Here is a 15,803-nt window from a genome sequence, read left to right on the forward strand (position 1 = left end):
ACAATTTCCAGGTGAGGGGTGAAAAGTTTGAGGGAGATAAGCCTGGAATGCGTTGCCAGCGGAGGTGGTAGAAGCGGGCACGAGAGAATCATTTAAGATGTATCTAGACAGATACATTGAATGGGCACGAAGCAGAGGGATACAGATTCTTCGAAAATAGGCGACAGGTTTAGATAGAGAATCTGGATCGGCGCAGACCTGGAGGGCCGAAGGGCCTGTTCCTGTGCTGTAATTTTCTTTGTTCCATGCTCTATGTTCAACCTTGTCCTTAATTATATATTCTACAAAGTGACTCATAAGCATACTTTGCCTTTTTTGTTATAATACCTGCCGCTTTTGTTTTTGAGGGAGCTCTGGATTTTTGTCCAATTTTTCCCTTTCAAAAGAATATACTTGACTTCGGCCAGCCATTAGTTTTTTTTTGCAGGTAGCCTGTTGTTCAGCTTGAATTTAGAAAGATGAGAGGGGATCTGATTGAAATGTATAAGATTTTAACAGGAATAGAGGGAGTAGATAGGGAGGGTGTTTTCCCTGGTTGGGAAGTGTAGAACCAGAGGACAGAGTCTCAGGATAAGGGATAGACCATTTAGGACTGAGACCATTAGGAATATTTTTTTCCCCACTCTAAAGGTAGTGAGCCAGTAGAATTGTCTACCACAAAAGGCTATGAAGGCCAAATCATTGAATATGTCCAAAAAAGAGAGAAAAGTTCAGATTTGAAAGGTAGCAGGGAAGGTATGAAAAGAAAGGGGGCAAATGGCATAGACTCCTGGCCATGATCACATAGAATGGTGGCAAAGCCTTGAAGCGCTGAAAGAGCCAATCCTCCTCGTTTCTATGTTTGTGTTCCATTTTCCTGTCAACCAAGTAATTTGGTTGAAGAAGCAAAAACTGAGGGGGGAGATAAAATCTTTTTCATGCAATGAGTTGTCAATGTCTGCAGTGCAAAGCCTGACAGTGTGATCGAAGCAGATTCAATGGAAATATTCAAAGAGAAATTGACTGCTGTTTGAAATGTTAGAATGCTCCTAAGGAGAGAAGGTGGGAGAATGGAACTATGTGAATTGTTCATGCAGACATGATGGGCTGAATGGCATTTTTCTGTGCTCTAATAATTCTGTGAGTCACCTTAATTTGTCTCCATTGGGTTCTCGTCAGCCCCCACCTCAGTCAGTTCTATGCATATGTGCAGTTTGCACCCTTCATTTAGGCACCTACCAGCTGTAACTGCAGTGGTATCTTGCACGTGTAATGCAGTTCTAAAGCGCATATTTCATGAAAGGTCTGCTCTGGGCTGCATGTGGAAGGTGCTGACTGAGAGCTGAATCTACTTTAACCAGTGCTGGGAAGAAAGAAGTAGAAAAGACAGTTTTCTGTCTCTAGGCCAGAGAGGGAATCTGAGATTGATTGCAATACTTCAAACTCTGTACATCTGGGTTAAACTTCATACAGATTCAGAATCAAGCCTGGACCCTTTTGGTCAATGGGGCTTGGTAACACAGCACGCTGTGCATTTTCCAGTCTATCACATAAATAACATGTAGCTCTCGTTTGTGTCACAGTATTTTCAGCAATGAAAATGGCATTTTATGGACTGGAAACCTCTGAATCCAGCAGATTAGCTTCAGATGTTCACCCCCGTGTTTGTCATGGCCCCTGTACTCGTTAATGGTATTTTCAGATATCTGCCTGATCACGAACAGGCTCGCTTCATCTTTGTGGGGATCTTTTTAATATGCTTGAAATTCTCAGGCATGAAAGACTGCATGATTGTCATTGTGTTGCCTTTTCCCATTAGAAGGCCTGTTCATTTTTCAGAAAGCAAGCTGTAGATCATGGGGAGGCACCATCAAAGATCTTGTTGCACTTAACTCAGTTATGAATTGCTACTTAATTTTTACCTGCAAAATAAATGACAGCATTACTGGAATCCTGAATGCCTGTTTCAGTCAAATAAAAAGGCTTTGAAGGCTCTAAGTCGTTCAGATTTCTCATATCTGAGTTGCTTTGTAATCACTCCCTACTTTTGGTCTTTTTGTAATTGTATAATGACTATTTCTTCCAATGAGCAGACAGCCCTTCTGGCCCCTCAACCCAAGCAACTGCTCTCCTTCTTTGATTTGATTTATTATTGTCACATGTAGTCAGGTATATTGAAAAGTGTATTCCATGTTAATACAGACGAGTCATGCCTTAAATAGGTACATCAGGATAATAGAACAGAATGTAGAATACAGTGTTACAATTACAGAGAAGGTGCTAAGAAAGATCAATTTTAATATGCGAGGTCTGTTAATACATCTAATAACATTGGAACAATGCTGTTCTTGAATTTTTCAGTACGTATGTTCAAACTTTTGTATCTTCTGCTCGATGTCAGGGGGTGGAAGAGAGTATGACTGGGTTGGGTGGGGTCTTTGAATATATTACCTACTTTCCCAAGGCCGTGGGAAGTATGGATGGAGTCAATGGAAGGAAGGTTGGTTTTCGTGATGGACTGGGCTGCATTTATAACACTGTAATTTCTTGCAAACGTGGGCAGAGCAGTTGCCATACCCAGCTGTGAGGCATCCAGATAGGACGCTATCTATGGTGCATCCATAAGAATTGCTAAGAGTCATTGTGCCAAATTTCCTCAACCTCCTGAAAAGTATCTGTGAGTGGCAACAGACCATTTGGTCACAGTGGACATTACTTCCAAACTTTTGTTGCCTACATTTTCTTCAAACAAGAAGTCATTGGGTAACAATGTGCCGTATCTGTACAGATGTGAAGGTATCATTTTTTTAAAAGAACTGTAATGCTTTTAAGAATGCATTCTAACAAACTGCTCAGGTGAGACCCAGAAAGGGCAGGTAACCATTTCCAATCCCAGACAATCAAGCTTCCAGAAAGTTCCAGATTGAATTATAAAAGGTGGAATGGACATGCTTGCACAGCAATATCACCTGATATTGTTGTAGCTTACTCCAAATCTCAGAGACAATGGACTCTTCAACTTCATGGCTTCAGGTCTGCAATGTAACAAAGGAAAACTGTTGAAACTATTTACCCTAAATCCTCAAGTGAAGTCTTGACCATGTGACTGAAACTACTACTTCAGTAAAGAAAAAACTGCTGTTTGCCTTTTGTTGTGTATCCGTGGCTGCTTATCATGCAATCCAAACTGTTCTTTAATTCTGAAATATTTTTATCTTGAAACCCAGCAAAGGCTGGGTAGTTGAAAGAAAAATATCAAAAATACCATAGCTGCAGAGAGAGGCCGTGCCGCCCTGTCTATCAAGAATTGCAAAGATCAAGTCTCACCCAGCCTGTTTTATAAGAGCTCCAAATTCACCTGTGAACAAGTTGGGCCTTCAGTTACAGCAGCTACCAAGAGCTGTCTTCATGACCTTCTTCACTTCAGAGAAACCGTAGAGTTCATTAAGATCTAATTCCAACCCATCTAACTTTCGCTGAACTGCATTTCCAGAATGGGAAAACCTTCCACTTGACTGGACTTTAAAACATGTGAACTATTTTGTTTGGTTCTGATTGTAGAAGCCTGGTACATTCCTTACTTGTATCCTTCCTTCTACGTGACCAACACATTGATATATCAGCTCTGTTCATAGTCTAAACAAATTTCAAGGGTTATGATATTTATAGGTAGCTTGTGATGTTAGTGGATTAAGAAATAATTTTGCTGTGTTCACTTGGACTAGAATTGCTATAGCCTTGAGCTATTAATTAGGACAAATTAAAAAAAAAGCTCTGTCTTTTCACTAACCTTTCTGGAGAGTTTGCCATTGTGAAGGTTTCCATTTTGCATTGGCTATTCCTGTGTGTGCCTTGAGTGCAGATGCTAAATGCTGAATTGTTTGCCATTTGTATGTTGAACCCGAGTTTGTTAACGTTTGGACAGAAAGTATCAAAACCTATTTCATATATAATTTTTTCCACTCCACAGAGAGGGGCAAGGAGAGCCTTTCTCACATCGATCTGGGTTTAGTTCAAAGCTATTGGCTGTGTTGAAATGCTTTACAATATCCCATTGTGCTGACTAAATTCAGTTGATTTGTTTTTACGTAATTCTGAAAACGAGCTTCGCTGTCCCAGTTTGAACCCAACAATTCAGTTATTGTGAGACAGAATTTTAAATCAATCCGAGCTGTCGGCTCACTCGCCATTCACTACCGAGATGGTGTGAATAGTGACAAACAACCAGCAAACAAGACACTGGATCCAAGTCCCAGAGCAGTTGCATCAAGTCCCCAAAAAGTATCAAGTGTCCCTGTAGTCCTGGCCTGAGAAGCATGACGGGGACAGTAACTGGGTAAATTCGTGTGCCAGAAAACCATAAGGTATGATTCAATGACTGGTGCTCTTTAACCCTTAATTTGCTGCAGAAGCTGTATACTGTACAATATGGCATTGAGAAAAGTATTAGTTGTAGTGATTATAATGAGGTCAGCCAGGTAGACATCATAGAATATGAGTTCACCTGATTGGGGGTGTTAATCTGATCCAATCAGTGAGTGCTGGCCGACAGATATAAACAGGAGAATCAGGGGTTCTACTCATTGTGAGAGCTGGATCTGAGGGAGCCAGATCAGCGTCAAATACTATGCCGTGTAAAGAAAGGGCCACTTGGTGATGGGACACCGACTTCTCGAGTTAATTTATTAGTGAGCCAAAGTTGTCCATACGCTATGGCTGTTATGTAGATGAGAGCGGAGAGGGCTATCGTGACTGGATGTGTCATGGCCACATTAACAGTTAAAGATGGAAACAAAATTAGTCATGCTGTGAAAGGTATTGGTAATGTGCTTAATCATGTCAAAGATTGCAGATAGATCTCAGTGAATGAAAGTAATGAGTTGAGATCAGCGGAGGGACACAATTAAAATGCCTGTAAAACGAGAGTATATTGTAACTATAAGTCTCGAGGATCTTTCTTTTTTCATAATAAACTGCTTGCCTGCCTGCCATTCATCATGTAATTGTTATAGCTTCAAAATAATATATACAATAGAGTGCCTAACTGCTCGGACAAAAACATCTACTTTCATTGCATTCTGATTTTGTATTTATGTGGGTTTGTAAATTGACTGAAATGGAAGTAGTGCTATAAGCAACTTGGTTAAAGTGGGAAAACTTGCTGTGAAATAAATAGCTTAAATCTTTATTCAGTGAGTCAAGTTGAAGTGGCTCAGAACATAACTGTGTAAGTTTAATGTATGTGCAGCGTATTTGCAGATAATTGCAGGAGAGCTGGAGTGGTTAAAGGTGCAAGAAAGACAAACTGAGCAGTGGTGATCTGTATTTAATTAGAGCTTAAAGCTTTAAGGAGAATTTTAAATACCTTTGGATGTCTAAATCTACCCATAATCTGTGTTTTGAGATGACTACTAATGATCTTAGTTTCACTGAGAATTAATTTTGGTTTGGAGGATCAAATATAGAATCGTTTTACATGGAGATTTTCTTTCAATTAGAGGATGCAAGGGTCACTGGCTGGGCCAGTATTTATTGCCCAACCGAAGTTGCATTTGAGATTTGAGAAGAAGGTGATCAGCTGTCTTCTTGAACCACTGAAGTCCATTACAGGTAGACTGTCGATGCCATTTGGGAAATGTTCCAGTATTTTAACACAGAGATATTGAAGGAATGGCGATATATTTCCAGGCCAGATAGTCAGTGACTTGGAGGGAAACTTGCAGGTGATGTTCTCAAGTATCTGCTGCTCTTGCCTTTCACAGATTGTATTGATAATGGGTTTGGAACATGCTATCCAAGAAACCTTAGTGAGTTCACAGTACATCTTGTAGATGGTAAAACTGCTACTACTGAGTGTCAGTGGTAGAAGGAGTGAATGTTTGTGAATGTGATGCTATTGAAGCTTCTTTTTCCTGAATGGTGTCAAGCTTCTCAAGAGTTTTTGGGAGCTGTATTCCTCCGGTAAGTGCAGCGCATTCTATCACTTCTGACTGGTGCATTGTGGATGGTGAACAGGCGTTGGGGAGTCAGAGTACCTCACTGCAGGATCCTAGCTTCTGACTTCCTCTTCTTGCCACAGTGTTTACATGGGCTCAGTGGTAACCCTCCAAGATGTTTATAGTGAGGAATTCAGGGTTGGTAATGCTGTTAAATGTCAGAAAGAATCTAATCAGGATCCTGTCCTGTTGGTACTTACGTGGCTCAAAAGTTTCTTGGCACTTGTCAGGCCAAACCTAGGTATTCTCTAGGCTTTGCTACATTTGGACACAAACTGTTTCAGTATCTGATGAGTCACGAATGGTGCTGAGCACTGTGCAAACATCGCACTTTTGACCTTATGACAGAGAGAACGTCGCTGGTGAAGAAGCTGAAACATTTTGGGCCTAGGACATTACCCTCCCTTCATCTGAGGCTGCTGAACTGCAAAATCACAGCCAACTTCTTTTGTCATGACTCCAACCAGTGGAGAATTTTCCACCTGATTCCTTTTTATTCCAGTCTTCCTCTGGCCTCCTGACTCCACAACTTGGCCAAATGTAGCCTTAGTATCAAGGGCAATTACTCTCTCGGTTAGGGGAAAGAAGACATTGGTGGGAGTGGTCTGTAGGCAACAGTAGTTATACACTAGGGTGAGGTGTAAATGAAGGTCCGTCAGTGAGAAGTGTACAATGTCACCAACATATGGCACCGTCTTAGGTGCAACGTACCTAGCTACAAACCTTAGGTACAAAATAGAGAAAATAAAGTGAAAGGTTACAGTGTGTTACAGATGGCTGCTGCCTCTACAGACACATTGGCTGTCACCTTCCAAAATTACCTAGGTTCTGGAACTGTCAAAACAGTTTGGAAACCTGCAAATAAACACTTCTATTCCAGACAGACAAGAGGGAGGAAGGAAGCGAAGTGCCATTTAATCTAACATCGCTCATTGAGAAAAAGCAAGAGCCCATTATTAAGGAGCTAGTAGCAGAATATCTAGAAAGCTATCATACAGTCAGTTAGAGCCAAAATGGTTTTATGAAAGGGAAATAATATTTGACATGAGGATGTAACAAGCAGGGTAAATAAAGGGGAACAGTAGATGTTTTACATTTTGGCTTTTCAAAAAGCATTTGAAATGAGCCACATAAGAAGTAACAGTATAAAATAAAAGGTTGCAGTGCTAGATTTCCTATTGCATGACTATAAGAATGAGGTATTGTATTTAGGTAAGGCAAGCCAGGGCAGGACTAGTACAATTATTGTAGGGCCCTGGGGCTAGACAGAGACCTTTGGGTGCAGGCCACAGTTCCTTGAAAGTGGAGTCACAGGTATACAGAACACTGAGGAAGGCGTTTGGCACACTTGCCTTCGTTGGTTAGAACAGTGAGTTTAGGATTTGGGATGTCATGTTGCAGCTGTGCGGGACATTGGTCAGATCACTTTTAGTGAACAATCCTGGTTGCCACTCTATAGAAAAGATGTTGTTAAACTTGAGATGGGGCGGAAAAGATTTATGAGAACGTTGTTAGAACTGGAGGGTTTGACCTGTAGGGAGAGGCTGAATGGGCTGGGGCTTTTTTTTTCCCTGGAGTGCCAGAGGCTGAGGGGGTGACCTTATAAAGGTTTGTAAAATCATGAGGAGCACGGATAAGGTGAATAGTCAAGGTCCTTTTCCTTTACGGGGTGGGGTGTAGTCTAAAACTAGAGTGCATAGGTTTAATGTGAGAGGGGAAATATTTAAAAGGACCGAATGGATAACTTTACCATGTGGAGGGTGTGCATGTATGGAGCAAGCTTCCAAAATGTTAGAGGTGGTGCAATAACAACATTTAAAAAGCATCTGGATGGGTATATGAATAGGAAGCACTTAGAGGGATATGGGCCAAATGCTGGCAAATGGAACTAGGTCAAATTGGGATGTCTGGTTAGCAGGGATAAGTTGGACTGAAGTGTATGACTCTGACTAGAGGATTCTTTAACAACCTGGAAAGAGAGGTGACATAAATGGATAACTTTCAGATTGGCGATCTGTGACTAGTTGAATAGCCTGAACTATCTATAACCATGACATGGGTGAAGGAACAGACTGTTTTGTAGCTAAATTTGCTGTTTTACAAAGATAAATGGGAAAGCTAGCTGTGTGGTTACAAGGGATATTGGTATAGTGTGAGTAGGTGAAAGAAAATGAAAGATGAAGCATAATGCAGGAAAATATGAGCTTGTTGACGACGGCAGGAAGAATAGAAAAGCAGAATCTTATTTAAAAAGAGAGACTGTAGCTCAGAGGCATTTTGGTGTTCTTGCATATGAATTATAAATAGTTAACTCGCAGGCATAGCAAATAATTAGGAAGGCAAATTGAATGTTTGCTTCTATTGCAAGAGGAATGAAGTACACAAATAGCAAAGTCTTGCTCCATCTACAGAAGAGGTTGGTGAGACTGCGCCTGCCTCCTGAAGCATTGTGTAGCTCAGTTGCCTGAATGGCCGGTTTGTGATACAAAGTGATGCCAGCAGCATGGGTTCAGTTCCTGTACCAGCTGAGATCAGCATGAAGGCCTGCCTTCTCCAGCTCACCACTCACCAGAGCAGAGGTGAGTTTAACCTGAGGATCACCAGTCAGCTCTCTGTAATGCAAGGGCAGACTATGGTCCTCTGGGACTTACGGTAACTTTCATTTTCAGCACTCAGTGCAGCTTTGGTCTCCTTACTCAAGGATTTGCATTGGAAGCAGTTTGGAACAAGTTCACTGTGCTCATTCAAGGTGAAGAGGTAGTCTTCAAGAAAAGATTGAGCACGTTGAGCCTATACATTTTTGCAATCTGGAAAAATGAGAGGTGATCTTATTAAAATGCAAGATTCTAAGCGGGATTGGTAAGATAAATATTAAGAGAATGTTAACACTGATGGGGAATTCTAGATCCACAGGCACATTGTAATAATAACGGGGCTACTGTCAAAGGTAGAGATTTCTTCTCTCGGGGGGGGTGATTGATCTTTGGAATTCTCTTTGCCAGCAAGCAATGGAGGCAATAAAACTTGGGTCATTTGGTCCACCAAATCTGCTCCACAATGCAACGAGATAGTGACTGATCTGATAATCCTCAACCCCACTTTCCAGTCAGTTCCCCACACCCATGATTTCCTTACTGATTAAAAAAATTGATGTGTCTCTTGAATATACTTAATGGCACTGTCGAAATGGCTCTCTGTCGTAAGGAATTCCACAGATTCATTACCCCCTGAGAGGAACTATTCCTCCTCATCTCTGTCTTAAGCAGACAACCCGTTACTCTGAGATTATGCAGTCTTGTCATAGACTCTCCGACAAGGGGAAGCAGCCTCTCTAAATCTACCCTGTCAAGTTTCAACTAGATTGCCTCACATTCTTCTCAACTCCAATGAGTACCAGCTCAACCTACTCAACCTCTTCCCTTAAGAAAATCCCTCCATACTGGGAATCAACCTGAGGAACCTTTTCTGCACTACCACCAGTGCCAATATATTAGATAAGCGGACTAAAACTGTTTACAGCGTTCTAGGTATGGTCTGTTGGTGCCTTGTAGAGTTTTATTAAGACTTCCCTATTTTTATACAGCATTCCCCTCTGGAGTAAAGGCCTCCATCCTATTTGCCTCTAATATTATCTGCTGCACTTGGATGCAAACTTGCTGTAATTACCTGACAATCTTCCAGTCATTCAGTGCTGGAACTCTCTGAAATCAAGGCTGGTCACTGAACGTCGACTGAGTTATGCAGATTTTGGATTGGGTAGGTTGTCATGGCCACAGGGGAGAAGGAAGAAAATAAACTTAAGGCTGCTGTCGTTATCTTGTTGAATTGCTGAGCAGGTTCAAGGAGCTGAATGGCTTACTGCTGCTTCCTGTGATGTTATTCTGCTGCACCTTTTTAATGAATGGTGCAAATGTTTGGACATTTCTAGGAGCAGGGCACTCATTGAAGTACAGTAAAGAATAAATCATCTTTAACCATGGAATTTATTTTTAGCACACAGGTTTGAGTTTTCAAGTCTTGCACCTGCCAGACTCTCAAATTCGCTTTTTAAATTCTACAGGTACAAAACAGTCTTTTAAAAATCACAAACAAAGAGGGTTATTGCCCTAGACCCTAGAATTTGCAATCGATCACTCAATTTTTAATTGACATCAAGAGCCATAATCCGCTACTGCTGGTGGTTTATACCCGGCCAATAGTCAAATTAGCAACTAAACGTCGATCATTGTTCTGACAATCAATTGCCTGCACCTAACCTTACGTTTTGCCAGCCGCACTTTGCATGTTAGACTCTCGTGTGCCAGTCTCTGTATCCTGTCTGAACCTGATTTGCTTGTGTGACTTCTAAAACTGTAGCCAGTACAGCTGACCAAGTAGAGAACACCTAATCAAAAACACCAAAAGAAATTCATCAAGGAAGAAGGCCAAAGGACGTTTGAAAACAGCCAAGCCACAGTGAGACGTTTGGAAATAACAACCAATTCAATACATAATGCAAGCAGTATCTCGCTCACTGGTATTTTTCTTTTACAGACATGGTATCCAGTAAATTGCAGAACAGTAATGTGTTTACCATTGCAAAGAGGAATGTGGAAGGCCAGGACATGTTGTACCAATCTTTGAAACTAACCAATGGGATCTGGATGCTGGCGGAATTACGCATTCAACCTGGAAATCCCAACTACACGGTAAGAGCATTCATCAGAGTCTGGAGTTTTCGATGAAATAATGATGTACTGGAAATAGAGTTCCGACATTTGGTCATGTGAGTGAAACCTAGAGTACCTTAACTGGCATTGAGGGCTGCACAACGTGCCTTCATTTTTTTCTGGGCTGAAGAGGATTTAAAAAAGAATTCAGATCTGTGCATCTCATCTGCTCCAGTAATCATTTCATGGAAGGTACATATTTATGATATTAACTGAACCAGAGATACATCTTAGATGGGATGGCTCACAGAGTTGAATAGCTTGCTGACATTTAATCTCTAGATATGAACATGAAAGATGTGTGGGTGTATATGGATTTAGAAAGTGGCCAGACATTTACTGAACCAAGCAAAGCATAAGGAAAGTTGGAGGAAAAAAATCAAGTGTTGGTGGATGGCAGGGTGTTAGGGTGACAGTGGAATGGTTGTTATGGGTGATGAAGATTGTGCAAAGTTCAAGAGAATGTATCTTATTGATTTCTCTTTGCCTGATTGTCTCTCTCAATGGTGAAGGAAGTTGGCCAATAATAGATTTGTTGAGTTGTGACGATGTCCTAAAGCACAAAATCTTCTTCAAGGCTGTTGAGAATTGAGCCCAGCCACAGTAACAGGAATAATGAGCATGGCTGAGTGCATTTATTTGCATTGCAAAATACCTGTAAAACATCTTTGATTTTTCCCAGCATTGACTAGGTATCTAGATTTGTTCATTACTTTCTAATTACTGAATTTGCTGAACTATTATAGCAGTGTACTCTGGAGATCACCAGTGAAGTGCTATTGTTTTTTTTTATTTTCAAGTGTCATTGAGGGATACGTCAGTGAGCAGTTGAAAAATAAATGGGCATAAGTATTCAGCAGTCAGAAAGTTTAGTGATTACTGTTTAGGGAGTGGGTTACATCTCTTGAGTAAGGGTGAAGCCTAAGCAGAGCAGCATTCTGGATCAATGCTGTGGTGCATCAGGCAGTGTCTGTTTTTCATTTATTCATAGGATGTGGGCGTTGCTGGTTAAACGAACATGCTTTGCCCATCTCATTGTCACTGAGAAGCTGCTGGTGAGCTGTCCCCTTGAACTGAAGCAATCCAACAATCCACAATGCCAATAGGGAGGGAGTTCCATCATTTTGACCCTGTGGCACTGAAGGACTGGGGGTTTATCACTAATTCAGAATGGTGAGTAGCTTGGAGGGGAACTTACAGGTGTTCCCATGTTTCTGCTGCCTTTATCCTTTTGGATAGTGGTGCACCGCATTTCCATAGTGCATCTTGTAGATGGTACACACCGTTGCTATTGTGCATGAGTAGAGGAAATGAATAGCGAGTTTTGAGAAGATTTGTAGCTCAGGTTGAGGTTCTGGATGTGCGTTTGCTCACTGAGTGGAAGGTTAATTTTCAGACATTTTGTCACTATTCTAGGTAACATCATCAGTGATCCTTCGGTGAAGCGCTGATCTTATGTCCCGCTTTCTATTTATCTGACTAGGTTTCCTTGGGTTGGTGATGTCATTTCCTGTTCATTTTCTCAGGGGATGGTAGATTGGCTCCAAATCAATGTGTTTGTTGATGGAGTTCCCATTGGAATGCCATGCTTCTAGGAATTCTCGTGCATGTCTCTGTTTGGCTTGTCCTAGGATGGATGTGTTGTCCCAATCAAAGTGGTGTCCTTCCTCATCTGTATGTAAGGATACAAGTGATAGTGGGGGTCATGTCATTTTGTGGCTAGTTGATGTTCATGTATCCTGGTGGCTAGCTTTCTGCCAGTTTGTCCAATGTAGTGTTTGTCACAGTTCTTGCAAGGTATTTTGTAAATGACGTTCGTTTTGCTTGTTGTCTGTATAGGGTCTTTTAAGCTCATTAGCTGCTGTTTTAGTGTGTTGGTGGGTTTGTGGGCTACCCTGATGCCAAGAGGTCCAGGTAGTCTGGCAGTCATTTTGGAAATGTCTTTGATGTAGGGGAGAGTGGATATGGTTTCGGGGCCCGTTTTGTCTGTTTGTTTGGGTTTGTTGCTGAGAAATCGGCGAACTGTGTTCATTGGGTACCCGTTCTTTTTGAATACGCTGTATAGGTGATTTTCTTTTGCTCTTCGTAGTTCCTCTGTGCTGCAGTGTGTGGTGGCTCGTTGGAATAATGTTCTAATGCAGCTTCGTTTGTGGGTGTTGGGGTGGTTGCTCCTGTAGTTCAGTATTTGGTCCGTATGTGTTGTTTTCCTGTAGACGCTGGTTTGAAGTTCCCCATTGACTGTTCGCTCTACTGTGACATCTAGGAATGGCAGTTTGCTGTTGTTTTCCTCCTCGTTTGTGAATGTTATGCCAGTACGGGATGGTCTTTAAGACCATCAATAATACCTTTACTGGCATAACATTCACAAAAGAGGAGGAAAATAACAACAAACTGCCAATCCTAGATGTCACAGTAGAGCGAACAGCCAATGGGGAACTTCAAACCAGCGTCTACAGGAAAACAACACATACGGACCAAATACTGAACTACAGGAGCAACCATCCCAACACCCACAAACGAAGCTGCATTAGAACATTATTCCAACGAGCCACCACATACTGCAGCACAGCGGAACTACGAAGAGCAGAAGAAAATCACCTATACCGCGTATTCAAAAAGAACGGGTACCCAATGAACACAGTCTGCTGATTTCTCAGCAACAAAACGGTCCCAGAAACCATAACCACACTCCCCTACATCAAAGACATTTCCAAAATGACTGCCAGACTACTCGGACCTCTTGGCATCAGGGTAGCCCACAAACCCACCAACACACTGAAACAGCAGCTAATGAACTTAAAAGACCCTATACAGACGACAAGCAAAACGAACGTCATCTACAAAATACCTTGCAAGAACTGTGACAAACACTACATTGGACAAACAGGCAGAGAGCTAGCCATCAGGATACACGAACATCAACTAGCCACAAAACGACCTGACCCACTATCACTAGTATCCTTACACACAGATGAGGAAGGACACCACTTTGATTGGGACAACACATCCATCCTAGGACAAGCCAAACAGAGACAGGCACAAGAATTCCTAGAAGCATGGCATTCCAACCGGAACTCCATCAACAAACACATTGATTTGGAGCTAATTTACCATCCTCTGAGAAAAAGAACAGGAAATGACATCACCAATGCAAGAAATGACATCACCAACACAGGCAATGACATCACCAACCCAAGGAAACCTAAACAGATAAATAGAAAGCGGGACATAACACCAGTGCTTCATCGGAGGCTCACTGATGATGTTACCTAGAATGGTGACGAAACGTCTGAAAACGAACCTTCCAGCTCAGCGAGCAAACTCACATCCAGAGGAAATGAATGTTTGTGAATGTCGTGCCCATCAAGCTGTCTGCTTCCTACTGGATGGTTAAAGCTTCTTGAGTGTTGCTAGAGCTGTACTCATCCAGGCAAGTGTGGAGTATTCCATCACACTCTTGACTCACACCTTATGTGTGGTGATCAGGCTCTGGAGAGTCATGAGGTGAATTTGCATGCAGGATTCCTATCTTCTGACCTGTTGTTATAGCCACTGTAGTTTAATGACTCGTCCAGTTCCGTTTCTGGCCAATGACAATCCCAGATATGGATAGTGGGGGCTCAGTAGGTAATAATGCCATTGAAAATCAAAGGACAGCGATTAGATTCTCTCTTGTTGGAGATGGCCATTGCTTGGCAATTGTTTGGCATGAGTGTTACTTGCCACTTTTCAGTCCAAGCCTGGATATTGTGCATTTGGACATGGATATTTGGAAAATCTAACCAAAATAGGACTTGTGCAGGACCTTAACATTTACTGCATAAGTATGTGATTCATTGAAAGCGGCATCACAGGTGGACAGGGCAGTGAAGAAAGTGTTTAGCATGCAGGCCTTCATTGGTCGAGGCATTAAGTGTAGGAGTTAGGATATTATGCTACAGTTGTATAAGGCATTGGTGAGGCCACACTTGGAGTATTGTGTACAGTTATGGTCACCCTGTGAAAGCAAAGACATAGTTAAACTGGGAAGTGTGCTAAGAAAAATAATGAGGATGTAACCAAGACTAGTAGGCCTCAATTATAGGGAGATATTGGCCAGGACAGGACTTTATTCTTTGGAATGTTAGAAGAATGAGGGGTGCCCTTATTGAGGTAATAATATCATCAGGGGCATAGATAGGATTAATGCATATAGACTTTTTCCGAGGGATGGGGAATTGAAATCAAGGAGCAGCATAGGTTTAAGGTGAGAGGGGAAAGATTTAAGAAGGACCTGAGGGGCAACGACTTCACACAGAGAATGATGTGGATATGGATTAGGCCACCAGAGAAGGAGGTTGAGGCAGGTACAATAGCAACATCTAAGAAACATTTAGATAGGTACATGGATAGGAAGGGTTTAGAAGGCTATGGACCAAATATGGGCATTGGAACTAGCTGAGTGGGCACCATGGACCAGTTTGCGCTAAAGGACCTGTTCCTATGCTGTATTACTCTGTGCATCTACGGATGCTTCAATGTTCCAAATTGTTTACTAAATTCCTAAGCTAATTCATTGTCTGTGGATGGCAGTGACTTGTTGCATCTGGGTCCTGGCCAGCAGTGAGTACTCAAATTCTTTCCATATTTGAAACAAAATAACATGTTGTGTTGGGGAAAGGAACATTTTGCATGCTACATACTCCAGGTTAAATGTAGTATACTTATGTGCAGAAGAAAGCTGTTCTTTGCTGTTTAGAATACCAGTGGACCGCTCAACCCTTGAGCCTGTTCAACCTTTTAATTTTTTGATATTTTCCGAGACGTAAGTAGTTGGGGCTTGATTCATAGCCTCCTGGCTCAGAGGTAGGGACATTACCATTGCACTACAAGAGCCCTAATTCATTTGTTTATTCACAAAATGTGGGCATTGTTCACAAAAGGAACATTTATTGTGCTTACTAATTACCTTTGTGTGGTCAGCTATCTACCTTAATTGAGTGATTTCATTGACATTTAAAAATCAACCATATTATGGAGAGTCTACGTCATATATTGGCCCTACTATAACAATGGTAAATGTCCTTCCCACAATGACATTTAGTTGGATAATAGCTGATCCCCATTTCACTCCCATTTA

General features: G+C 41.7%; 1 protein-coding gene across 2 annotated transcripts in view; it reads left to right on the forward strand.

Annotated features, from left to right (window-relative positions):
- Positions 1-15,803, forward strand: part of ap2b1 (adaptor related protein complex 2 subunit beta 1) — a 280,263-nt gene that overhangs the window by 225,729 nt on the left and 38,731 nt on the right. For both annotated transcript variants that reach the window (XM_048557271.2, XM_048557272.2), the window contains one exon: positions 10,509-10,663. In XM_048557271.2, coding sequence (XP_048413228.1) covers positions 10,509-10,663 — 155 coding nt within the window. The remainder of the gene's footprint in view (positions 1-10,508; positions 10,664-15,803) is intronic.

The sequence above is a fragment of the Stegostoma tigrinum genome, chromosome 27, assembly GCF_030684315.1.
Source record: "Stegostoma tigrinum isolate sSteTig4 chromosome 27, sSteTig4.hap1, whole genome shotgun sequence".
Classification (NCBI taxonomy): domain Eukaryota; kingdom Metazoa; phylum Chordata; class Chondrichthyes; order Orectolobiformes; family Stegostomatidae; genus Stegostoma; species Stegostoma tigrinum.